The sequence below is a fragment of the Anopheles maculipalpis genome, chromosome 2RL (genome assembly GCF_943734695.1).
Source record: "Anopheles maculipalpis chromosome 2RL, idAnoMacuDA_375_x, whole genome shotgun sequence".
Lineage (NCBI taxonomy): Eukaryota > Metazoa > Arthropoda > Insecta > Diptera > Culicidae > Anopheles > Anopheles maculipalpis.
Genome location: NC_064871.1, coordinates 34,503,355 through 34,530,418, shown reverse-complemented (window position 1 = coordinate 34,530,418; position 27,064 = coordinate 34,503,355). Strand labels below are relative to the sequence as shown.

The 27,064-nt window shown below is 44.7% G+C and overlaps 2 protein-coding genes across 3 annotated transcripts; one reads left to right on the top strand and one right to left on the bottom strand.

Annotated features, from left to right (window-relative positions):
* Window positions 1–822: 822 nt before the first annotated feature.
* LOC126556891 (uncharacterized) lies at window positions 823–19,496 on the bottom strand. Of its 2 annotated transcripts, none has more exons than XM_050212436.1 (8): window positions 19,244–19,496; window positions 12,771–13,266; window positions 4,140–4,351; window positions 3,887–4,070; window positions 3,498–3,816; window positions 2,930–3,414; window positions 1,931–2,301; window positions 823–1,865 (listed from the first exon to the last, which is right to left on the bottom strand). In XM_050212436.1, the coding sequence occupies exons 1-8, from the start codon at window positions 19,420–19,422 to the stop codon at window positions 920–922; spliced, it is 3,192 nt and encodes a 1,063-aa protein (XP_050068393.1). In that variant the 5' UTR covers window positions 19,423–19,496; the 3' UTR covers window positions 823–919. The 2 variants fall into 2 exon arrangements, with proteins under 2 accessions (XP_050068393.1, XP_050068394.1); XM_050212437.1 differs by lacking the exon at window positions 19,244–19,496 and adding an exon at window positions 13,558–13,831.
* On the top strand, window positions 17,066–18,252 carry LOC126558346 (uncharacterized). Its single transcript, XM_050214346.1, has 2 exons — window positions 17,066–17,086; window positions 17,151–18,252. Exons 1-2 carry the CDS (start codon window positions 17,067–17,069, stop codon window positions 18,250–18,252), a joined length of 1,122 nt encoding a protein of 373 aa, XP_050070303.1. The 5' UTR covers window position 17,066.
* Window positions 19,497–27,064: the final 7,568 nt, after the last annotated feature.

Genomic DNA, 27,064 nt, shown 5'->3' with positions numbered 1-27,064 from the left:
TAAAAAAAAGTAGTTCTAAAATAAATAGTAAGTCTTTCCCTTCATTTCACCGTGCTACAGAAAGGATTCTTAATGTAGGTTCCCACGTCTGGCGTGTTTTAACTGCATCGTTTCAATAAATCTTCAACTAGAGAGAAATTAGTTTCATTCAACGCCAAACGAGCCGTCAGACACATAGATACAACGAAAGCTTGTAATCTCATAGTTAGAAAAATAGTCAATTCTGATGTTGTGCCGTGCTGTTATTAGTCTAGTTATGTAGACCGTTTCATACTAACTGCCACAAAACGTTGTTCGTAAGGGCATGGTATGCAATATTCTTCACAATTTAAAATAAACCAACTTTCTACTAGGTACCCAACCGTTACCACACATTGTACAGCTTACAGTTTGTCTAAATCGGTTAAAACCTTCCCAATAGAAAAGACAGACGCAGCCAAGCGCATCCTAACGAGTCCTTCCACAGCTGCCAAAGCAGAGTATATTCATGTACTTAGTTTGTATGTTAAAAACGAGATTATTATTGGTGAGTAGCAATTTGCCTCACAAGAATCCAAGTGCGTAATACCATAGAAGACGGACACAGTGTCCCAGCAGTTTTTAAGCTACACAAAGAACCATCGGCCGGAATCATATGCCCAATATTTATAAATGCGCCGCAAAGAGTATCTTAAACATATAGAAGCAAATAAGACAACAGTACTCAAACGGGAAAAAAAAACAAAACAGAACATAAGGAAGCTTATCTTCGCTGAGAGTAAACAACGGCTGTGTTCTCCAACGGATGCTGGTCTGATCCAACCGGATCTGCCGATCGGTTCGAGATCGATGCGCCGTTTACTTTCAGGAAAAAAATCGTACTTGTGTTTGAGTGAGCGAAAAAACCAAAAAATAAAAAAAATAACACACTGTTACATCCCTAAGGCAGATAACCCAACGAATCTTCCAGCCCGAGCGAAGAGCTGACCGGTCGGCCAGCTTGATAGTAGCTCTCCGACTTTGTCATACGTTTGGGGTTCTTGAGCTCCTGCTTGCTGCTGCGCACTATCAGATCCGACTGTGTCGAGTGAATGTACTGATAGTCACTGCCCGGAAGCTGCATCGGTAGACCCTTTTTCTTCGTGCTAGTGCTGTAGTGATGACGGTGGTAGTGAAGATTACTATTGTTGCTGCCACTATTGCTGGTCGCCCCAACCTGTCCACTGTTTGATCGCTTCTGATCGTTTTCCTGATCGCGGTGGTTGTGCGTGTGATGGTGATTATGGCCGTGATGGCGGCTGGAAGCGTTCCGATGGTCACTGGACTTCTTTGTGGTGGACGCTAGCGACGAGCTGCCAGATGTGGCGCTCGACTGTGCGTCCGCCTTCAGGTTCGTAATGTCTGTCGTCTGGCTAAGCTTTACGTCCGCAAACTCGGCCGCGACCTCAACCGTTTTCTTGACGCTTAGTGCCTCGGAGGCTTTGACTGGACGGCCACTACCACCTACAGTGAACAGTTCGTAATCCAGTGCCAACTTGTCCACCTTAGCCGGTTTGTTGCTGCAATGCTTGGACGAGCTGTGAACCCCAGCAGTTCCACTATTGGCGCACTTAGCGACCTGCCCATGGCGCGTGGAGCAATAGCACTTCTCGTTGCTGATGCAACTGTCCGTGTCGCACCAGGTTGTCGAGCCTTCCTCGTTCGGTGTCTCACCCATCGAGCAGTAGCATTTGTCCTCACTTCGGCAACTTGGTGCCGAGCTACGATTGCTAGCTTGGTTCAGTTTGGCATTGATGTCGTCACCGCCTAAGCTGCAGTAGCACCGATCGGCCGAGGTACAGGTACAGGCATCCGAATCGTAGCTACACTCTGAACACGAGACATAGCTGCAGGAGACAAGGAGAACATGTTAACGGATCTGTACTTTTAGCACACAGGCCGATTAACTTACCCGCTCGAGCTGTTCCTGTTGTGCGCGGTCAGTGTATGCTCATGTCGAGCGTCTGAAACTTCTGAACCACTAGTTGCAATTCGTGATCGGTCCTTCTTTCCGGCCGCCTTAAGATCCAGTGATAGCTGGTCTGCGAGCTGATGGACCCGGCCACTCGTCGCCGTACCGTGGTGCCCGACTGCTGTGTGTGCACCACCGTTTCCAGCAGCTCCGTTTCCGTGGCCACCAGTTCGCCCGTTGCCGACGCCATGACCGCCCCCTGCATGAGCTCCTCCGGTGTTGCTGCCCGTGCTTTTTTTGCTGCGAAACTTACCGAACCGAAACACCTTCTTGAGACCTTTCGCCCCAATGAGAAGCTTTCGCCGTTGGTTCTGAGGAATGAGAGCGAATCGTTAGTGTTGGAAGTTTTGCTGGTGACATTGGGCGTTTGCAATTAAACTACGCAGTGTTTTACAAGAAAAAAAAAGGTTAGAAAACAGAGAAGTTGATTTAGTTTAAAGAAAGTAAATTTATTAGTTTTCTATGGTTGGTTTCTACAGTGATATCAATGTCCAGTTATTCAGCGGTGAGAGTGTGCAAAATAATTTCGCGCCACGCAGTCATTACTAACGATACAAACGTCAGCGGTGTGTCGTTGTTTTTTTTTTGGTGTGTGTAATGTTTCTTAGATGCACTGATCCGCTTTTTTGACCAAATGTGATGCTGGTGTTATATTAGCCCTTCAGTATTTCTAATGTATCCGTTAGTATGACGTCCTCCCAATCCCACCCTAATCCTCTGTTCTATTCTACACGTCTACCAATAAGTTTAGTGTCTACTGTGCCTTCAACCGGTGCGGATAGTCGATAGAATGTATTACATTGTTGTACTCTCATGTCTCAGTGTCCCGCGTGTCTTGCGTCGGTTCGAGGGCCGCCCTATCTTATCCAAAAGTGCAGAAGTGTGTTATGTTCGTATGCGTAGCCTATACCTACTCTCGTACACCGCCTCCCAGCTTACCTGTACGTTACTGTTTCTTCGCTTCAACTTTTTCTTCTTCTGCCGGCGCATGATGCTCTTCGAGCGCTGGTACAGCTCGTCCTTGGTCAGCGTAACCGCGAGCTTGAGCAGAAACTCCTTGTAGATCGGTTTCAGATCGTTGAACGACATACCGTCCGAGTTGATTATGGCATTCAGGATCTCGTCCAGTGAGTGCAGGTTCTCCTGCAGCCGGAACTCGTTGAACAGCTCACTGAACCCGAGCGGCGAACCGCCCCCACCACCCACCTTGCCCGTGTGCCGCCGTGTGGCACGCGATTTGTACCTTGTTAGGCCGGCCGTGTTCAGGAAGCTGCCAGAGCGCGGTATGGCCACCCTGGTCAGTATGTCTCCGGTCGAGTTATCGGTAAGCGCCGGGTACGGACCTTCCTTAGCGGCAATTCCATTTTCGTCGTTCGAATGGCTCCGATCGGTGTAGATCTCGTCCAGCATCGGTCTGTTAGAGACTGAGAAGCAAAAATTGGGGAAGAGGCAAACAAGGTCAGTAAGATGTAGAGTGGCTTCTACTCCACCCATTCCGAACACTTACTTGCACGCGGTGGGTTAGGTGGAATCGGGGGTGGCCGCTTGTTCTTGACATTTTTCTTCCGCCGTTCCTCGGTCGACGATTCATCGTCGTTTGCGCCTGCTACAGCATCACTTTCGCCGCTCAGTGAGCTCGTAGCGCTGCGCTTCATGCGCGGTGGTCTCGGTGGTGGTGGTAGCATGCTTCGCTGGCTGGCGCTTGATCTCCGCGAGGACAGCTTGGTAGAGCCACTCTGCAGATGGGTGTTGGTGGTCACAGTGCTGCTCGCAATGCTCATACAGCTAACTCCGTTTCGATTCTTGGGACGCTTAGGGCGCTGGTTCTGTGATGTGGAAGGTGAGCCACGCAACTTGGTAAAAGGATAACTTAAATAATGAAGAAAGTACACTTACATCGCCGCTGCTCATGTGGGCCATCAGGCTTTGGTAGAGCGTTGCTGCAATCACAATGGCATCTTCCGGCGTCTGGCAGACGAACCCGTGGCATTCTAGCTGGCGTGGCACGGTCGTGGAACGCATCACGATCGCAAACAGTGGCGAATGTATGCCGGATGAAAGCCGACGCTTATCCGCAGCACTGGAGGGATGGATGGAAACATTAACCTTCAGCAATATTGGGCTGTTAAATGAATGCTTTACACCTTACCTGAGCGGACGAAACAATGAGCTCTTATCGATGTTTTCCGGATCGGTGATGAGTGGCAGAAAGGCGGCACCACCTTCAGCCCCCGATACGACAAACTTTACCGCTGACCAAACGGCAATGTTTTGAAAGGGCGTCACGGACGGTTCCTTACCGCTGCCCGCCCTTATACGCAACCCGATCGGACTGATGTCGAGCGATCCTCCCGTCTGTGTCTGTGGAATTAGGTAGAGCAAAATGGCGGAAAAGAAAAAGTTCATCAATTCCAAGATCATCATCGTTCCGTGAGATTATCTCGTTGGATGTTAGTGTTTTTTTTCCCGTTTGAAAAATTGACAGGCTAACCGTTTGACCCCCGCGAACTGACCCATTTTGGGAGCGTTTATTGTGTGAATGGTTCCGTTCGCTAGGGGGCACGATTCATCAATACAAATCAGAGGGCTAACACTTCCCGCTCCAGCTAGGGAAGAAACAGGTTGGAGAAAATGGTTTGGAAGATATGGTGCGCGAAAAAAAACCCTACAATTTTCCTAAACTGCCAAAACCACCACAAATCTCTCGTAGTTTATGCGGCGCTTTGGAATCAGGTTGTTGCGTTTCGAGTGTTCGAAGCGCGGAAAAGAAACGCATCGAACCGTCCGGTGGAATTTCACTTCATGGATGCGAGCATTCGATGGTTTTCTTCTTGGTTTTTGCGCAATGGTATCGACAATGGCTTTGAACCGTTTGCGCCCCTGGACGGGTAAGTGGCACAGTTTGATAATTGACGTTTAACACAAATATTGTGCCCGTCTGTAAACCGATGCTCGTCTGTCGATGATGTTTCTGTTCAATTAGTCGGTTGTAACTGGCAGCATGCATCACGGGCACAACACGCTACAGTAACAATTCAAACAGTTACATAGACATTATCCAACCCGCAGCATTTAATATCCATGTTTTGTAGGATGTTTAGGAAAATAATTTTAATTTAAACTTCTTGTCGAGTACAAAATGAAATTAATAATTATCCTGCACTACATTAAATCGATGCAGTTGACTTGGTGTCTACGCTTTGGGAACTCCGTTTTTCTTCGCAAAAAAAAAAAAAAAAACATTAATAACGCTTCATCGTGGTGGCGAGAAAAACTGCAAACGGTTGTAAATTTGGCAAATGCTGTTTTAATGAACGGCTTACCATTATCACGTTAGCAGTTTTCCATTCCGTTCGTGTCTGGGATTAGCTGGTTAGCCACCCAAGACTCACCCAAAACCTCACCGGCATCCAAAATTGCCTAATTTGATAATCGGTCAATTAATTAGCTAGCTGGTGCTTGAGAGACTTTCCAGAACTGTGAGATAATGCATCACCATTAGCATGCCGTTGCTAGACTTAAAGGGTATACGCTTTCTAGCTTTCGGTTGGTGAAGGTGAAAATTTGTATACCAGGTCCAGTGATAATTTACCCACCCTATCAGTTGTTTGGCCTCTTTGGTAACTGTATTTTCTCCATCATTTTCCCTCAATGTAGGCACTTGAATAGGTGTGAGAGGCGTGCGATGGCGCACCGTACGCAGCTGGTTTTGCCTGATACCCGATATTGACCTACGCCGCCCGATCGACAATTATGCTACTCTTCGGCAACGTTGGAATCACTATTATCGACTAACCATATCTTGTTGTTAGAGACGCTGGTTAGAGCAGCATAACGGGACCAGTTTTCATCTGCCGTTCAAAAACCAATTTTGTGAGAGTGTGAAGAAAAACTGGGTAAATCAAATACAGAGTTGCTGCTCGTCGAGAGTACAATGCGTTTGATAGAGGATATGATTGAGGTTTAGCTGAAAAAAAAGTCACGAAAAGTCCAAAAAAGTTTGTGAAGAAGGTTTGAGAGATATATAGGTCATTTAGACGTATGAAACTATTGATTGTTGGTTAAAAAATTTGATACGAAATAAAGACAATCAGTTTGTTTATCCTCGAAAAACCTCTCACAAAAGCAATGTTGTTCTTAGAAGTTTAAAATCTTTTTCTTCAGGGCTTAACGACCTTTTTAGGTTACGCTATTCGTCTTATGGATTACCACGTAGTTGGTTAGTCAGGCCTCACTACGGGGGGACGGTCCAGATGGCATTTGAACCCTGGTCCTGCCGTGGAAGTTTGGCGCTGCTGTCGCTTCTACCAAAGAGTCGCCGCTCGTGTTTAAAGGTGTTGGAAGCGAAACATAAATTGAAGTATTGATACCAATACAACAGAAAATTCTACTATCCACATGAAACGCATTTAGCAACGCACCGTCTTTCGTAATAATAAAATAAAAATGAAACATATTTAAAATGAAAACATCCTCTAAAATTAAGCCTACCTTATCCAGCCGTGGCGACAATCTCTGGTCATTAATCTGCTTCATCAAAAGAAATTGCGACTCAGTTCTATCAATTAGCCGATTCACCCTAAATGATTTATCTATTTTGCACAATGATACGTAAGTGGTGGTTTCGTTAAACAACACTTTCACCGTCTTCGTAAAAAAAACTGCATCATACAAAAGCGAACCCAGATGCGGGAGGAGCTCTCGAGGAAATGGTAATCTTTCCATCCAGTGAGGTTTTGGTTTCACTTTTTACCACCAACACTCTGCCGCCAGTGCAAAATTGGCAATTAAACCGAATGCATTGAATAGTTGGTACACTGGTAAAAAAAAAGGCCGACAACGCGTACAGTTTCCGTCCGGTGCAGGTCGATCCCGATGTTGAACCGTGTCGCTGTACTTAGCCGGTTTCGTTAGAAGAGGTTAGGCACAAATTAAAATCGGGCCTGTACCTTACCCGTACTCATTAAAGCAATGCTCGGTTGGCAAAGCGAAAGTTTCATGGTGATTGCCTGTTTTGTTGTGTGTGTAATTTTTTTTTCGGGTATGAATCATCTTTAAGTTCGTATCGTATGCAAATGGGGCATGGAAAATTGTTTGGAGCTAACACTTTTCGGAAGAAGATGTTTTTGCTGTCAGGAAGGGGCTATCGTGAGTGGTGAATCTTTCCAGGTCTGGAAAGGAAAAATCATGCAAGGTAGTACAGGCGTCTATAGTGTTTTGTGCACTTTCCAAAAGCTGAAGTTTGTCTATTGACATTAATCCAAAAATTGCGAAATGGATACCTTCATAAAATGGAGGCAATCTGATTATTCGCCGACCGAATAAGTGACTTCTTTTCAGGAACGTCAGAATCGTTTTGAACTGCAGGATATGTTATGATATGCTTTATCGTCAGATGTTTACTAAATGAAGCACTAAAAAAGGAAAATCGAATGTAAATAAATCTCATCTTGTGCTTTAGTACAAAAGTCTCTCTTGTCAATACTATAGATGCCGCGTCTTGCAGGCTATGGCGGGCATTGAGATCAGTGAATTAAAAACGAACAAAAAACCTCAAAAACAACAACACCAAAACGAAATAAAATCAGTATCTCCAACATTCGTCGTTCCATGCTTCCACAGTGGCTGAATGTTTCGACGTATCACTCGGTGGCGCTTCGATGCGTATTTGGGTGAAATTTTGGATTTCAAATCAAACCTTAGCTTGTCGAGTTGTGCACCAACCGTCCAACCCGTTCCCCCAAAAACAACCCAAAAACCCGGTCGCCTTTCTCTCGCCGTTTACTATTTTACCATTTAATCAGACCAGCGGATCAGCACAATGAAACACAGCCGTTTTGGGTGTAAAAAGGCGCGGAAAATGGACACCATTTTTTCATCATTACCGTTGCCGTGTTACGACCGAGCATGATGTGTGAGTAGGGTCGATCAATATCTGGACTATAGAGGACTTCGATCGATCGGAATCAATTGTCCCTCCGAAATGTATTACCAATTATGTAGGATGGTTTCTAAGCTAACGTGTTTTGTATTTTCTTAGCAAACATTTTAAACGGTACATGCCATTAGAAACCATAATAGTGAAGCAGTGTAAATAATAATAAAAAATGTAGCGCAATTTGAAAAGGAAGAAATGTTTGCAACTGGAACACAACCCGCACTCACACTAATCTTTCCGCAGTTTATGTGATTACCATTGCAAATACTATGATTAGAGCACGCGCAAAGAGTAAAAAAGCGAAGCAAACTGTGCTGTGAATAGTCCCTGTTTGGCAAGAAAACCTACGGGAAATCGAAAACTAGACTGCCCATTCCGTTACCAGGGTTTTCTTGCCTTCGGTTTTGCCAACCTACGTGCGCGAGCTAATGGAGCATCGAACGGAACTGGTTTTGCATTGATTTTGATCTTGATTTTCCTGACCGAACCATGCAACCAAGCTAGCCCCTGGGAGTGTACAGGTATCGGCGCTTGGACCACGGGAAAAAGGTTGCCGTTTTTTTTCGTGCTTTTAGTTCTACAGGTGCTGCTGTAGCTCGGGGGCGTGTGTGTGTTTTTATTTGTTGTTCGATTCGATTTTTCCTAACCTTCAATAAGTTTCCTTTTACTGCCTAGGCCAACCCGCTGGTAACTGGGTCGTAGAGGCACGAGTTGCGCTCGCTTTACTTTCTTGCCCGTCGCGGATGCAACCTCCCGGTGCGACCCGACCAGTTCGGTCTTCCGGACACTCGCCAACTAGAGTTGCTTTGCCCATTCCATTCCGTACCGTTTTTCCACGAATTCAATGCCATTGCCGATCGTCTAGGATGGAGCGTGCCTGAGATATCGCGGCGTTAGGTACCGGGGGTGAGGGCAGGGTGGAAAAGTAATTGAAAAATTGTTGCAATTAAAGTGTGTCAAACTGAACCAGTTTTATCGGACCGTGTGTGCGTTTGGAGGGTGCCTATCCCACTATCAGCTACTGGACAGCGTCTGTGTGCAGCACACCAAGCACACCGCATCGGAACTGGTTCGGCCAAACGGCATGCACGGATGTACTGCTGGAAGATGGGAGGCTTTTTAGCAAACCTTGCAACTCAGCACCATATTGGCCCACTTTTGTGCGCAGCACCAAGGGCCAATGACGGGTGGATAAAATGTACGCACGAGCAGGATGTGGGTCAATTCTTGCAAGTCGAGGACACTCGAGGTTCGTATCATGAACTCATTCTTGCGGTGTTTGATTTGGAGCATGATACTTGAGGCGATTTCGAGTGGTGAAAAACCGCTTTTACTTGTTTGGAGTGATCAAAAAGCGTCTAACGGTTGAAACTGTAATTAAATCAAAACTAGATTTGAAAATTGCAGTTGTGCAGTTTATGGGTCTAGACAGGTCCAGGGTTTAGACAAATAATTTTTCTTCTTCTTGGCTTTTACCACCTACTAGGTAACGCCGCCCATCGATTGACTCACTAGTCTGGACTAGTTCATACCACGTAATTGGGTATTTAGTCCTCATTACATCCTCATTTATTTAGACCAGTCCAGATGCAGTGATCCGGAAAGGATTTGAACCCTGGTCCTGCCGAAGAACGGTACTGCTATCACCTCTACCACCAAAACTTTTGTGCTTCCAAAGGTACAAAAAGTTTCACTTGTTTCTTGGTGTATGTATGACTGAAACATTGCTTCCTATGCAGGACTGACCGTTTATAGGACAAATTGATCATGTCAGTCAAGTCAAGGAAACTATAAATGACGATTCAAGATTTCTAAAATCGTAGAACCAATGAATAGACAGATGAAGAGTCTAAGCGAAAGTTGTCAGTATGATGCTGCCATTTTGTCCGTTTCAAAATACTTTAAGAATTTGAAAAATGCTTCCAAGCCGAACACACACATCCCACCCAGCATGTTCGTTTTCAGCAAGTTCATTGATGATTATAACACCTTTCCCGTGTTGACTGAGCATCTCCAAGTGCAGCCTCAGAAGAAACGACACCAAATGTGGCACTTGCGTCAACCAGCGTTACACGAGGACGGTCGGTGATTTATGCACGTTTCACAGTTCGTTAGACAAAACTGGCGCTTACACGGTTTCCATTCGTATCGGTGTGTGTGTGTGTGTGTGTGTGTTCGTGTACTTCGCTACTGCACCCACCCCCGTTCATAATCGGGTAGCGGCTAGCAAACGATCATAATTAGTCGCATTATGAGATTTCTTTTCGGGGGCGCCCATTTCTGATGGGCGCCTGACCAAATCCTGCCGACCGATAGGATTTCACACGATTGGCTCACGTTAACCCGTGCCGGTGATAGGTGTAGCGGCCACCAATTTCACTTTCCACCAATTTACCCACCCAACCCCTCCCCAACAGGGGAGGGAGCGGCCCGTGTGACGACCCAGCGTGACGACGTGAGTTCGTGCATCGTGAAGGTGACGCAGCTTATGCGTGCGTGCGCTGGTTTTGTGTTTCGCTTTTCATCGACGTATATAAGTACAGTTTTTTTTCCTGACAATAGCAGTCGCATCTTCGCGCTATCCGCAGTGGCGTTCGCATGCACATGGGTGCGCAAATGAGATGAGTGTAAGTGCACATGAATATGCGAAAAGTAAAATTACCGAACGGAAAGCCACGGTTTAAAACATTAAGATATATTCACGACCAGCCGATGAGCATGTGGGGGTTTATTGTCTGAGTGTTTTTGCGGTTGTTGTTGTTTTGTTTTCTTGCCGGATGAATTTTATGACTATTTAAAACAGTCCCGCTCATTGGTGGTGTAGGTCGGATTGGGGAATTTTAATGATCGGTCCGGGAAAGCTGATGAAGAAGCTCGCCGTGACTAAAGCTGGGCACGATGATTTCGCCGCTCGATTATGGGTAGTGTGGACATGCGAAAGAGAAATGAAACGATCTGAAGAGTGACTTTAATAACTTTTCAAAGAAATCAGAAACATTCTTGTACCTAAAGATGTATCCGACGTGCGCAAATATACATTTGAAGGGATAATGTGGAGGACATTTTTCACTTAAATCCATATCGTAACTATAAATAAATAAAACAGTATGGAATTGTTTGAAAATAGTATCTACACAAAGGGAGATTTACATCTTTTTTGTAGATATTTCATCAGGCTCAGTAGTAAAACACACTCAAACATGCCATTTGTGTCATGGTCCAACCATAAAACGTTCCATGATGTCCAGCTTAACCCTACGGGCAATATGCCGTTTTTATACACATTCCTACCGGAACAGTTTCAAGTCTTCGGCAGATTATGTCCGATGGATCTTGAGTCGCTAATTGCTTGACGAAAGATCAACCTCGCCATGGCTTCATAAAATGGTAGGCAGTACAAAAAAAAAACCCCAAACCGTTGCCGTTACGGCAGATGGATTTCTATGCTTGCTCGGATGAGACCGGAGCGCCCTCGGAACTGCTTGGCACGGATAAATCTATTTTTTTTTGTTTGTTCGTTTTTGACCAACTTTGGGGTCAATCTCTACGAAAACGAACGTAGCTGGACGATTGTTCAAGGAATGAAAAGACGAGCGCATCGAATAAAACCAACGAACGGAACTATCTATCTGGTACTACGGTTGGTGGTATGCGATTGTTAGTGCAAGATATAGTGCAAGAGATATTTCAATCAGTACTAGTGAGAGGTTGGTTTGATCTCAGCATGGATCGCTCCATGTGAGAAATGTGAGAAAATGATACATGAATATCTGTATTTAAATTGTTGGTATGGATGTAAACATGTCTTCATTATACAACAAAGGTATACATAATTTCAATTTCCAGCAGTAAAACGTTTTAAGTTTCAATTGATCGTTGTTTCACAGATCGCCGCTAATCCATGTAAAGTGATGCTTTAGTTTAAGAGTATGATACTGCTCATACTAATACTCACGCAAAATAATTCACAGCCAAATGCTCATATTAATTAACAAACGTGATTATGAACACGCAATGTCAATTTCACCGACGAGTCTTTAGTTTCATTTCCTCATACCTCGTGGAGATGGTTAATTTTTTTTTGTATTTTCCCTAGGCAAAAACAGCCAACAAATGCGTCGTAAGCGTCTATGGTCCCTGTGGTAAAGACAACAGCAGGCAGACAAGTACCATCGACAGTATTTGTGAATGTCTCTCGAAAGCAACGCTCGGATCTGAAGGGATCCCCGTTCATGGTTTGACGTGCCTTCGTTTTTCGATCGGGAAAAAGTTTGCCAATGCTTCAACCAAAGCAAACGCACATCAAACAAAACGCCCATATGTGGAGTGATTGGATCAATTGTTTGAAAAAGAAATTTTTCGATCAATCAATACCGTGTGCTGCGGTCGCGGTTGTTGGTTGTTTGTTGTTGATTTCTGGCAGATTATCTCCATCATTGTAGCTTTACCGATGTAAAAATAGACACTGTCGAAATAGCCTTCCTCATTAAGCGAGCTAACGGGTGGTGATAAAATCTTTGTGCAGAAATGAGTGTTAATAAATGTGTTTTGATTTACTTCCGGACAGATGTGCGTTTGTGTGAGTGATTCGTTTTTCGCGGCTGATGCAACGGTACGACACAAAAAACCCGGCCGGGCACTAGATTAGTTAGGTAATCGGGGCCCGTAATAAATGACTGCATCGAAACTGATCGACTAAATTTGTGTTAATAAATTCGATAGCTTAAAAATGGGTAATTCCTTTGGTGGAATGGAGGACTTGTAAAGTGAATATCCGATGTAGGTGTTTTTCAATATTGTTTGTTACATATGATTCTTTGAGTGTCTGTTTTAGAAACTTACCCCGTGTCCTGCACCGCTTAAGTACAGCTGCCGAAGTGGCTCCTGAAGACCAACCAGACTCGTCACCTTATCTTTCAGTGGCAGCGATCCTAAACACCGCACGCTGAAGCTTTGTACACTGGCCGAGCTGCCGTTCTCCTTTGCGACGTCCGTAAACATGCGCTCGATTTGAGCCTGCACGCTGTTACTGATCTCCCGCCGTGCATCACTACCCTGCCGTGAGACACCTGCTGCAGCTCCTGTAGATCCAGTTGCTGGTGCTGCCGTTGCTGCTGGTCCACCGATAGGTCCAGTAACGGCGGCACCTAGCGCCGCCGAACCACCACCGGTGCCACCGAAATCGCGTAAACTGCTTGCCACCGCACTGATGTCTAGGTTGTCGCGATCGTTTATGATGGCACCGGCAAGACTGCCCCGGCTCAGTCCACTGATCGATGAAGACCGGCGACGGCCGTTTTGTGAGCTGCGATCATCTAACCGCTGACTTATGATCGACCTGCAACGAACGGTTCGAAGAGCAAGCAAAGTGAGATAAGAAGAGATGGTTGCATCAGTACCATGTAGCATGGTTTTCGGTTTTCGGTGCAGTACGCACGGAAAGAGACTACGATTTCTCTATGAAAAGCTTTGTTAATGGATGACAATTATGATACTGTCCGTTCTACTACTTTAGCGACTACGTTATGCATCCGTCCCGCGTTAATAAGTAGCTAGCTACGCTAGGTGAATGAGGTAATGTATTAGTAGGACTTAGTAGAGGATCAACGCTACTGCTCCTTCACCGTACCCATTGTGAATATGATCACCGCCGCAGCCGTAATGATAGTGGTTGCTACTGTCGCAGTTATGATCGCAGCCGCTGGCGTTACTGTTATTGTTATGGTCGTAAAAGCATAGCTGGTGGATTAGGTACACAAAAAAATCACTAACTGTTTGCCACATTGAACCGAAATGTTCGGATGACGCTCATCGATCACGCACTGCTGGTTGCACATTTAAAGGAAGCTCTACAGCGATCACGTTCAGCAGAGAAAGAGTGTGGTTTTTCCGACACTTGGTTTGTCCCGATATCAGTCGACCGTTTGGGTGTTCGAGGTTGTTTGATAACAGGCTTGCTTTTTGCAAGAGAAGCCGTAAGTATTGCTCCAGTTTGTGCACTCTTCCAACACTTCTCACCCAACTATTCTAGACACTATGGCACTGAAGAACGTTGCGTCGATTGGCTCATTTTCAACGTTAACGTTTAATACGGTTTTATGTCAGTATTTTATAGCACACTTTTCACGTAACAACTCGTCAACATCGCACACTGTACTACGCACTAGCGGACGCACTTACAGCCTTACTTTCGCACTTGCCAATCCTTACTAACAAGCCGATCACAGTGAACCACTTCCGACCCGCTGGGTTCGTAGTTGAAGTTGGAAAATTTTAAACATTTATGAGCAATCACGTAGCCCGGTTTTCGGGGGTGGCTGAATCTCGGTCAATTAAATGCGCGACCAGCTCAAGCTGAAACACGAACCGTAAACGGCAACTTCACTACTCGTGCTGGAGCTGTCTCGTGATCTCGTGAGTACATCACAACGGCTTTAGCAAAATATACGTGTCGTAAACTATGATATCACAGTGAACACAGAACTTTTCCAAACCACTCAGCGTATAATTTAAAAAAAACCAAACGTTCAAATGCAACCGAACGGTGTCAGTTAAATGCAATTTTCCAATGCTTTTTCGAGCGTCAAACTGTGGAAACACACCCGTACGGTACCGCGTACAGCAAGCTATTGAGCGTCGAACGATCGCAACACTGAACCTAGGTGCGAAACGATTTTCGTGCCTCGCTTCCCTTCGGCCCGGAGCATCAACAGCACCACTTCCGTATCAGGCACACGGCTGAAACAGTTGATTCGCGCACATTTCTTTTTCACCGTCTGCGCATGCATCTTGAAGATACAGGAAAAACTACTTTCTAATGCTTGTGGAGCTTTCGAGCGCACGATGGGCTTTATGATGATCGTTTCACAGCACACGATTGCATACCTTTAGGAGCTTTACTACATTCGAGCGGAATCGAACTCGATTTTCAACTCCATCGAAACTTACCGCACATGGGCAAAAAGTGTGTGAGAGGATCAATGTAACTAGTTTTTCCACGTTTGATCTTGCCAGCCGGAAGCAAAAAATGTCGTTCTCCTAGATCGGAGGCCTACTTCGGGTGGGTTATCTTCGCTGACCCATATCGAAGCCGGGTCCAGGTTTCCTCACGGGATGCATCTAATATTGCAAGGCTGCACGCGAAGTGACAGTAAGTGTCACTGAAACATGAGTGCAATGGAAATGGGTGACCCAAATGCCGGAACTGGAGTAGTTCTTTTTTTTCGCGTGAAGGACTTTGCGATAAACATATGTCACTGTGGTGCCAGTTTTCTATGACTCTACTCGTGCAGCAGTTAGCCAGGTTAGTAGGACTATTAGAGGACATTTCCTTTCCGGAGATAGCTGTAATGTATGTGGAAAGATGATAGGGTCTGGATGAAAAGCGGGTTTCTCTCGTTTTTAGCATCGCGTTATGTTTATCTTCGTAACTGTCAATGCTTCAAACCACTTTCTGTTGCGAAATGGTCGATCGATCACTGATGACATCTAATTAGCTTATGTTGTACAGACGAAAGGCGAATAATCATTGGAGATTTTGGTTATTGACAAATTGAATCAGAATTTTGCCCAAGTTTTCAAAATAAGTGTGATAGAATAAAATTTCTCGGACAAATTCTATTGAACAATAAATATTTGTTTCACCAATAACATTGTAAAATTGACATTCCTGTCATTTCAACTTATTCTGGGAATTTTTAAAGCGAAAGCAAAGCTCTGAACGCTTCATAATCTCATGCTATTTTTTGTGCGTAGTTGTAAGTTCTCCGAATCAAAACAAAACCACTCACAGAAGAGCTCCGCTCGAACGCTCGAACGCTGGATTCATGTACTTTAGTTCATTATCAACTGCAAACATTTGCGGAAAGTATTGGCAAAATGTTCGTCACAGCAATCAGGTAGTTAGGTAGATGTAACACATTTGTAAAAGTTTCTTACATCAAAGATTACCAGCAGTGGAATCTGCCTTTTCTTGCTTTCAGCATCCACGGTGGCTATAGAATTCAGCTGCAGCATTGTTCATTCTCTTCCAATCGGTTCGGAGCGTCTCAATTTCAACGCGATGCACGGCACGCCAGTTCGCAGTCAGCAAGATTACGAGGATGTTTGCATCATAGCGAGTGTTAAGCTTAACAGCACAGACCCCACACAAGTGACCTTCCCAAAGCATCCGTACATAGAACTGTTCTATGCATCAATCCCGACTATCGGGCCAGATTTTTTTCGTCTGCTTGGCGAAGTGACCTTGAACTTGGAACTGCGCAAGGGCAACGTGAGTGAGTTACTGTTCGGAAAGAGTAAGCTAAACCATTTGAAAATTGGTGATACTGGTCTGAGCAGATTCGAAGTGTTGACCGAGGGCGATTACAACTTACAGACGCTTGTCATTCACGAGCGGCTCATAACTGTTCTGCCGGCGAATGTGAACCTTCTCACCGGACTCAAACTACTTGATCTTTCCGGCTGCTCACTAACTATTGTCGACCTAAGCCAGCTGAATGGATTGAATGCGTTAAGTGTTTTAGTGCTTGTCGATAATCAGTTGTCCTCGGTTGAAGCGAGTGCGGGTGTCGATCTACCGAACCTTCGCAAGTTCGATGTGCAGCAAAACGAACTATCGCGAATCGATCACTTTCCGGAAATGTTTCCCGCACTCAAATACGCACGTCTCATGCAAAACCGATGGGACTGTGATTGGGTCAGCGAGGTGAGGGAAAAAATCTGGCACAAAAACATCACCGTACTGGGAACGGACTTTCGCTGCGGACTTAGGATTAACAACGGTGGGCTCTGCTGTACGTATGCCCATCCCTTCCAAGCGCGTCTTGCGATCGCCAAAGCGATGCTCTCGGTTCTTGATGAGCTGAGTGCAGGAGCATCAAACGGTGGTGGCACTGGTGCACAATCGATCGACCCGCTGATAACGTTCAAAGTGTTCGAGAACGAGACCGTCGACGGTGTGATTGGGGTAGAGACGGACAGCGTTGGAATCTACTTGCAAAATCCTATCGGTGTAGTGTAAATCAGTTGATTGCGTTACGAGTGCGTCCTTCCGGCGAATTGTGTTGTGTGCTCCATTCCTTTAGCAACGATAAGAAATCGGCACTACGCAGAAGTCTACTATTTCGTAGCAGTACTATGCGTCCTTTAATTTTCATGTAAGTAGCACAAGGGTACCACACCTTGCAGGTAGCATTTTCATTAAAGCTCCCGTACCTTTAGATTACTTTTAGTGATCCCATGCTCATTAGCCATCATTAAGCAGACGATAGAGTGCTCCCGGGTGCAACGTAATTCAACATGCTTCATCGAGGGCGTATCGTTTCATACTCCTACGGACGAGTACTTTGCCGCATTCCCGACCGCATCACACATAATTATAGAATCGAGTGAAATTCTACACTTCTCGGGCCAGCTGTTCGATGCGCTCGCTGAGACAGCCTTCCTAACGCTGAAGGGCTGCCTGATACCGACGGTTACCTTTCGCTCGGATGAATTACACTGTCTTCGCATCGACAACACTGGGCTACGGGAGTTTGCGGTAACACCGTTCGAAAATCGGAACCTCAACACGCTCATCATCAACGGAAATCCTTTGTCGGTCATTCCGCCAACCGTGCGCTATCTTACCGGGCTCTCCATTCTGGACCTGTCGAACAATCAGCTAGAACACGTCAAGCTTGACTGGTTTCGAACGATGGAAAATCTCTTGGTGCTCGATCTTTCCGCGAACAGAATCACACGTCTTGATATTGCTCCATCATTGCGATTTGGACGGTTGAAAAACTTCTGGGTCAATCACAATCTTCTGAGTCATGTAGCATTTTTTCCCAACTTTGCACCAGCTTTGCGGCGTGTTCGGCTTGTGGAAAATCGTTGGAGCTGCGATTGGGTGGCCCAAGTTCGACAGTCTATTTGGACTTCAGCCATTGAAGTGTACGGTGCGGAGTATGTGTGTGCGGACAAGTTAGACGGGGGACTTTGTTGCTATGAGGGCGATCCTTACAACATCACAGCAATCGACCCGAAGCAGGAAGAGAGGACATATTTCGAAAAGAGAATAGAAGTCGAACAATTTCCTCGCGCAGAACGTATGCTAGCGAGGGATGAAAATCGAGAGGAAAGGCAACACATGCTTCTAAAGCAATCGTATGACGTGTTAGAGCAAAAGTATCGCCGTTTGGTCGAGCAGAAGGAGCAACTAGAGCAGCGTTTTGTTAACACGGTGCGTGAGCTAGAAAGGACTGTGAAAAGATTAACGACAGAGTTGACGGAGGCGCAGGACATGATCCGTACACAAAACCTTAAAATTGTGTTACAATAGGTTTACCAAACATTATGACTTATTATTGTACCTTCCCGACATGTGGCTCATCTTCCGATTCGTCAGAGATAACGGTCTTGTCCTATGATTCCAAATCCACATCATCCTTAAAATCCGACAATCCCTTTCTGTTACATGTTGTGTTGTCTTTGTTTTATGTGTTTTTTGTAGTGCCATGGGTGATACGTTGACGGCTCAACAGTACTCGAGGACGGTTACAACTCTACCGTAAAAAGGAGGAAGGCGTATTCCATAGTACAGTGTTCTCTAATCCAGTCTAGCTTTCACACAACGAGTTTGACAGCGTTGGCGTTGGGTTCGAGGTGTTTGGCGGGTTCATTCTCGAGTCGCTCTTCCTACTGCGGGATGGAACTTGTCGATCACTCTTAGATTTGATGCTGATCAGAGCGAGCTTGGAATGTCACTGCTGGACTGCACTGCCGAACACTGTACGCAGGCGAAGCCATGTTTGTGCTGTTCAAATAACTCACCTCATAAGGTCACAGGTCATAAGGAACGTTGGTGACCTCATAAGGTCACCAAAAAATTGCCACAACACACCACCACAACACAACCAATAGCCAAACTGAAAACACTCAACCATCATTAATAGAATAACCGCACCAAAATTATCGGATCAACGAAAAAACAGCCAAAATAGACCAGCACATCAACCACCCACTCAACACTCACCCACAACCGAGCATGCCCGGGATAAGGCTAAAAACAGGGAGGAAATGTCCCGTGAATCTAGTTTTTATACATGGTTATGACATGCGGTGTTGACAATACGGCACAAGCCGTCATACTTAAAATAAATAAATAAATAAATAAATAAATAAAATGATTTATTATAGTAAAAGCAGCAAATTACTGATCTTCAAAATCGACATTTGAAAGCATGTTAACAAACGCAATGTATAATAAAATCACCATCAACCTTTGCTAATGCAAACACACTATACTTAAAATTGTAATGTTGTACACTCACCTCGTATCGTCAAACATTGCATCTATCTTCAGCTTATAAATACTGTTTCTGCTAATGCTGGACATTGTGTCCAGCTGGTCTGCATCCATTAGCCGGAAACCGGAGGAAACACTCGAACCGCGTCGAGGGCGGCTCATTCTTTGCGAACCGTCCATGTTGTACGTGACCATTGCTTTCATTCGATTAGCAAATTTTACTACATTGCACACATCGCTTCAGACACACAGCAAACTTTACGGTCGGTGATCACTTTGGCCATGGTTTGCAGCTTCGAGCTAACACGCTCCACAACAGGTCGTCGTCGTCGTCTCGTCGAGCAGGAAACTTGACTCTCTTTTGCAGTATAAAAACTAATGGTAAGCACTGTTTACTTAGACACTCTAATCATGTCAAGCATATGAAATACCACTCCACCAAAAACACACTCTTATATCTCAAGGTGAGATGTTTGTCTAATTATCTCATTGGCTCAGTTACAACGGTATGCAATCGTGCTACTTTCACAATTTTCTGAACCACGAACGAAAGAACCCGTGGTTATCGGTCAAAGGACGATTTAACGTTTCGTTTTTGACACGCTGAACAGCTGCACTTGACCCATATTTACGGCCACGGTGCTCACTTGTTTCTCCACTCCCAAGATGCGCTTGCTTCGATCGGTAATCAATGCTTGATCGCGATGAGGTCGCACTATCAGAGTCGGGGTTGCTCAGCTGCTTATGCTGATGGGGCATGGGCTAGCTGCACTGCCACAATGACCGCGCTGAATTTCTTTTTTCACAGTGCGGTTCACTTGTTTCCCAAATGGCCTACTGTTAAAATGCCGATCCGCGTAATGATGCTTCCACCGTAACGGAACTTTAGTGTGTCGCGAGCGTCCGTCCTATGATGTTGTTCGTTACTGCTGATGATTTACCAACCGGCGGAACGGTAGGTTCCCTTTTGCGAGGATTTGTTGGGTTCGCCTCCCTACCCTGCGTTCTATATTTACGCTTCCCCTGTTTCGCTCTCTCTCTCTCTCTCTCCCTTTAGTTGTTTTCCTCACTGCAATAACGCTGGCCCTTTGTTAATTCCATCCTCCGGACGCCTCGTCGGATGTGCATCCAATTGGCTCGCTGATGATCAAACAGGCGCTGAACCAAGCGAAGCGTACACACATAATTTCGATTGATCCGTCGCTGGAGCTCTTTTTGTTTTCAAGTTCAATGACGCAAACTATTGACTGTCGATGATGACGGTGATGATGAAGGCCTCTGCTGAAATAGATGGAAAGGAGAAAATGGCAGAAAGAGGAAAGGTTACTACTATTCGTTGCAATGTCTGGTGCGAATGCGCACGAGCCGACCGATGATGCGGGTGGCTACTGTTTCTTGTAATGTGTGCCTCGGCCAGCAGTTGAGTTAGAGGGGTTTGTTTTGGATTTCAGCTCACCGACCGTGAGTGGATAATTTTGAGAAAATGGAAAATTGTATGAAATCAAGTCGGAAAGAAGAAATGGCACACGCTGGCCGTGATCGATTGCGTCGGAAGTGAAAGATTGTGCATACACTTCATTATATTGATGCCTTTTAACTGCTGAATCCAATGTCAGGTAGCAAGTGAGCAGCTTCCGATTGGAAATTTTTAATAGGATTGGATAATAAATTAGCCAGGTTTGAAGGACATGGAGCTGGTCGGTTTGAAATGTCTTGGTTGAATATTCATTGCTGTTGAATCAATTTCATTAAAAGTTCATTTAAATATCATTAAGTTTATGTTAGTACGTAGAATATGTTAAACTTAGGATAAAACAATTGTGCAACAAAATCTGAGTGATTTTGAATTTGATACTATTTGAAAGCATTTATTCAAACTTGTTTAAGGTGTTTATCCAGCACATTGTAACTCAAGATATTTTTCCTCCAACAAATCGAACGAGAAAGTTACTCTTCATTTTCATCTTCAGCTCAGTTGAATGAAGAATCAATCCCTTAACATCATTGGATATAGGTTGGGCATTCAACACTACCATACTTTTCGTGTCAACACTCACACACACCGTCCCGTTGGTTAGACCACAGCGGCAGTAACGCCTGTCCTACGTCACGGGAACGAGTTTTCACGCTGACCGAACGTTTATTCCCTTCCAAGTACCGTTTTACCCTGGTTTTGATTTTTATGGCGCAACTACTCGTCTAGGTAGGTTCGGACTGCTGCGCAAAGAACCTGTTTTGCGCCCCGTATGGAAGAATCTGCGTTGCTGTTGAAGGTATGTAGAACCCGACAAATAGGTCATCATCTGTACCAATCTGTACGAGATGTGAACAGGCGTAGGATACAAGGAAAACGAAAGTCTCCCGCGGTATCTTCAGGCCTCAGGGTGGAGGATGGATGAAATAGAGAATTGAAGACTCACTTTTCTATCTCCTGCTGCCTATCGAGTAGCTGCTATCGTTACTCGCTTTTGTGCGGTGATAGTTCTCACTAGGATGACTTTGTTTCATCCCCTTCATCCAGCGTTCATTCCAGACGTATGTAATACGCGGGACATTATACGCCATTAGACCTTCACACGCCCCGTTGGCTTCCTCCTTCACAGGGAGAGACTAAGTGGTGTTTGACATTGTATTTTTTTACCGTGAAGCAAGTAATTTCTTCGGGGTGACACATGGAACAGCACAATGGCTGATCATGTTTCAGCTTTTTGCCTTCTACAGTGAAAGCTTTAGTAATGCCTTTGGCCATGGAAAGCGTTATTACATCTACACAGCTCGACCGCTTAGCTAGTCGGAGCGCAAAACATGTCTGGAGCGCTCTTCATTTTATAAAGCAAGGCTCATCTATCGACCGGAGACAATACCGATGCAACCAGTTGGCAAGTGCTGTTCAGCATTCCGATTGTCCGCGTCGCTTTCACCCATTCTTATGCTGTGCGGCATATGCATTCCATAAACTAATGAGCAACCTGTTGGGTTGGCGTCAATAGTCGGAAACAATCAAACCCCTTTATTCACAATTTCCTTCCTAGTAGCGCACCAGGCAACCAGTTTTTTTAACCGCGCATTTGGAGTATTTGATTTGGTCCGGAGGTTGGAAAATGGTTCAGCGACGCTATGCGTTTCATTATTAACAAACACAGCCGTACGACGAAATTGGGTTTTCTACGGCTATCAAATGAATTCAATTTGTGTAATGGAGTGCTGGCTGGTGCTGAGAGCAGATGCTGAACACGGTATTCACTATCTTGTAGCCCTGAAGGCATAATAAAACTCGCAGTCAGCTCGGTTCCAACGTCACGATGGATGCCGGCGATTGGGGGCTCGACGCAAAGCGGTAAATAAAAAGAAAGTCCTTGCGTAATGTGGACATTTTTCCAAATTGTGGCTGATGATTTGCGAGTGTGAAACTTTCCGATTGTAGCATTACATCCATGCACTGCTGAGGTTCCTTTTTCTGTGTTTTGCAGTACTTTCCCAAGGTCAGCTCGACTGGGAGAAGAGATCAGGAATGGTCAGGATTATTACGGCACAGCCATCACAAGTGCTGGCCATGTTAGAAATGACCCTAGCAGGCAACGGTTTCTTTTAGCATTCGATTATCAAGATGTGCGAGCCCACCAGCTCTTCTCAACTGGAACGAGATGCCGCTGATGGAGCCAACCGGATCCGCGAACCATATCGGAACGCTGGACCGGGTGCCATAGCGGGATCGCCATGCCCACCGATGATCAACACAGCGTCTTCGGCACTAATTAGTTATTTATACAGCGACCGTTTATGATCGTGGTGAACCGTTCATCAGAATTGCAGGGGGGGGGGGGGGGAGGGGGGGGCAACCAGACGTAAACATCGGTGTGGTATGGTCGATTCGTTGCAAACCCGTTCTTAAGTTTCTAAATACATGCACAATGAAGGACCGGTGCACCGAATGCCACTGATAGTAGGTTAGTAGTTAATGTGCAGCTTAGAAGCTCCAAAAGCCTCCCTTTCCTTTTGGGCGGACAGGGCCAGGGAGGGCTCATGCATTATTCACCGACCGTTTCCCCTTCCTTGGGCATAGATGTGGCTACGCTTGCATAGTTTTCTTGTTCGCAATTGCATCAGACAGCAACGTACCCTGGATTCGCTCAAGAAGGGTTGCCCGGCAACTCGGAAATTGTGAGCGGTCCAGTTGCTGTTGCTGCAACCACTGCTACCATATCGATATGGTACGAAACGCACGATGTGTGACTGCGTCAAGTGAAAAGGCGTCGCGATTGCTAAAGTGAGAGCTTGTCAAAGAAAAGCGTAGCTGCAAGCGTTATGCAATGTGCCGACACACGATAGCCACACAGGAAGAGGCGGCTAGTTTTAGGAGAGGAGTTTGCGAATCAACCAACAACAATGGTTTAAATTCCTTCAGTTGAAAGTGTAGGTTATTACGGCTTTTTGTTGTCCATGAGCTGGAGTGTGTTTATTTATTTTGAAGAGCGCTACGATTTATTAGATGGCGCTTACGTTTCAACACAAATCACTGTCATGTGAAGATTTGTTGAAATTAGATGATAAATATTATTTATGTAACAAATTATAGGAAATATAGGAAATATAGGATACAAACACCTTTATTATTTGATCTGCAATTAAAGCAAATTTATCAGCAAAGCAAATATTTAAAGCATATTTTATTTCATGCAGTACATGGAAATTACCTTGATTTCCCAATGTTGCCAAGCTGCAGGGCCTAAGTTAATATTAACATCGCAAAGCATTCTAGGCTACAGACAACAACAGAATCCTGTTCTACTGAAAACTGGATTGAGATTTCAACATAAACTTGTCTCATTCGAAACGCTGTCCCGTTCGATGTACCTTGTTTTCGACAAACAGGGAGGAATCCTGCAACATTTGCGTCCCTTGTGATCTAATAAACTACATAATCGCATCGTTGACCGGTTGCACTCATTTTACATCTTCATTGCCTTTCTCCCAGCCAGACATGACTAGTTGCCACAAAATCTGGCAAAACAACATAATTGGAACTGGTTCTTTGGCGGGAGAATCGTTTCGAATGCAGTGCAATAATATGCGAACAGGTTCTAAACGCATCCCGGAATTGTGTTGAAAATGAAGAAGATTGAGCCAGGTGAAAGTAGAAACGCTGAAGATAATTATTAACACAAGTTTCAAACCAACAAAAACTGTGTAATTAAAAAAAAACTTGTAAACTTGTAAAGCTTTTTCCAAATGACATCGTTTGATCGTTGGAGGAAAAACACCGTTGGGCATTTTATTTAGCTTAGCTCATTTCGCTATCAGCATCATGAAACAAAAAAAAAAAACCCTAGCGCTTATGTTCATCGAAATGCTACACATCGCCTACATGCTAACGCTACGCTAATCACCGTGATCACATCAGGAGGGAATTCACGCGCCAGAAGAATAAAAGCGCAAGTGAGAAACTGCTCAGTGAAAGGTAATGCATCAATGCGCTTGCCATCGGTTCCTCGGTTTCAGTGCCGGTGCGGATGCTAATGCATCGCTGCATAATTTCAGGGAAATTGTAGCCACGGTTCTATTGTTACTGCGGCAAACATGCCCGGGCGGTAGCGATGCATTCCGTCCGATGTGAAGCTTGAAAGTGCATCGGACTTGAAACGCGCCGTGATTGTGTGCGCATAAGGGGGAGAAAAAGAAGAAAAAAACAGGGCGATGATTAATTGTCCTCTGTGCGATCTGATTACCCTACCTTCATCGTGAACATGTATGAAGGAAGTTTTTTGTTTTATGTAAAAAGACTTAGAAAAATGACTACAGTATTCTGGATCTTAGAGGAGTTCGTTGTGGGCTTGGCTGTGCTTCAAAATTATGCAAACAAATGATTCTTACCCGTTATGTTTGACAGCACGGAAACGAAAGAGTTAGTAAAACAAATGTCGGCCTTGTCGTGCGTATGATCAATAACCGGATCACCGGTTTACTGGTTCCGCTGTTTGAGGAAGCTACTTGGCTACATGATTTACATACGCGTCTGAGTTTATAGCTTCATTCAGCGTTGTATACCAAAAATCCCCTCGATAGCGTACGGGAGTAACCTCAGGGAAATCGAACGAAAGAAAGTGCTGCCACGTTACATCAGTCAACTGATAATAGTTGTTTGTCTTGCTCTTTAAAAAGCCAACTGTGCGGTACGTGCAAATCTGCTATAACAAAACCAAATAGCTTACTTCCACCATCTTTGGCAACACATAAAACGGGAGCAAAATGTAAATCTTCGTTTCTAGCAACGTTTCTCCGTGGGCAAATTAGACATCATCGCATCGGATTAGCTATGAAATTGTGCCAGAGAGTGCGTGGCTCGATCGTGGTTCGATAATGGCTGAGTGATGTATGTGTCTAGCCGATAACGTAATTACTTCCATCACGATCCGACTAGAGCGAGGATTTTCATTGCCATGAACCATCGCTGAGAGGGGTGAAAATGGTGAGAAGACGATAAGCCATTTAAATGAGTTTTTCTTGCATTTACTGTATCAATCGATTCTTCATATTTGTTTTTTTAGCGCGGTTCCGCTTGCTCAGGACTCAATGATCTGTTTTACGGTTAAAATTGGAGTATTTTTGAACTATGAAAATTATTATTTTTTCTCTGCATGAATTACGCAAAAAAGTTATTTCAGGTTGTCCTTTGCAAAAAATGGGTACCAAGGATATTTCCCGAACAAAAGAATTCAATTATACTTTTAGCTCATTTATAGCAGTCGGTGTGGATTGTTGATAGTGAAATATCAGATTTGACTCGATCTCTAATAAGTTGCAGGATTGTATCCCCATTGGTGATGACATAAGCATCCATTACGATAATCCTAAGCACCAAAAGTTCTGACAAATGTCTGGATATGCTTTATAACAACAACACATGTGAAGAGCTATACTGATGAAGTCAAAGAATCCAAATGTTCAAGATCTATCCTCCCCTCCGCGGGATTCCTGTTCTACGCGGATGATCTCAAGATTTTCCTTCCAGTGTCTTCGTCCTGTGACTGTTGTACTGTTGTTCTGTAAAGGATCTAGGTGCGTGGCTTGACAAAACACTCTCTTTCAACACCCCCAGGTTGATTATGTCATCAGCAAAGCTAACAAATCACTGGGACTGACTGTTAGGCTATCGTCCGAGATCCGTGTTCCCTTCTGTCTGAAGTGATCTGGTTTCCTACAGGCTCAATCGCGATGGTCAGACTAGAGAGTATGCAACGCAAATTTACACCTGTTCGGCGCTTCCTTACCATTTATTATCTGACTCTCGCTCCCTATTCTGTCCGCTGTCGCCTTCCTGGGCATTTCCATATCCGTGCCCTTCAATGAAGCTCATTGCAGAGCTTCTGTGAAACGAACTAGATGTCCCATCTCTCCTGTCCGCTATCTCCCTTTATGTCCCTTTTCATCGGCTTCGCGATAGCTCCTCTATATATCCTCCCCTTCTCTATATATCCCATCCTGCTTCACTCTCTACGGCTCGAACGAACCCTTTATCAGGGCTCTATCGGCCTTCAACAACCTGGCTAACTACGTGTTCATCTTCATGAATGTTCCATCCTTTCGTCACAATCCTTCCTAGCACCCTTTACCTCCCCTTGCCATTAGTTACTTAAGAATGCTTTTCAGTTAAGTCATTATTGGCGGACAATTTAACATAATAAATAAAAAAATAAATAAATATCTTTAGATTGCACCGTTAAGGAATCTCATGAAAATGTTATTAAAGATGTTGGAGCTGATTGATGTATTTTCAAAAATCTTTTTCGTAATTTCCCTGCTCATTATCAAATAAACAACAACGCACTGATAGGTTTTACACCCAACA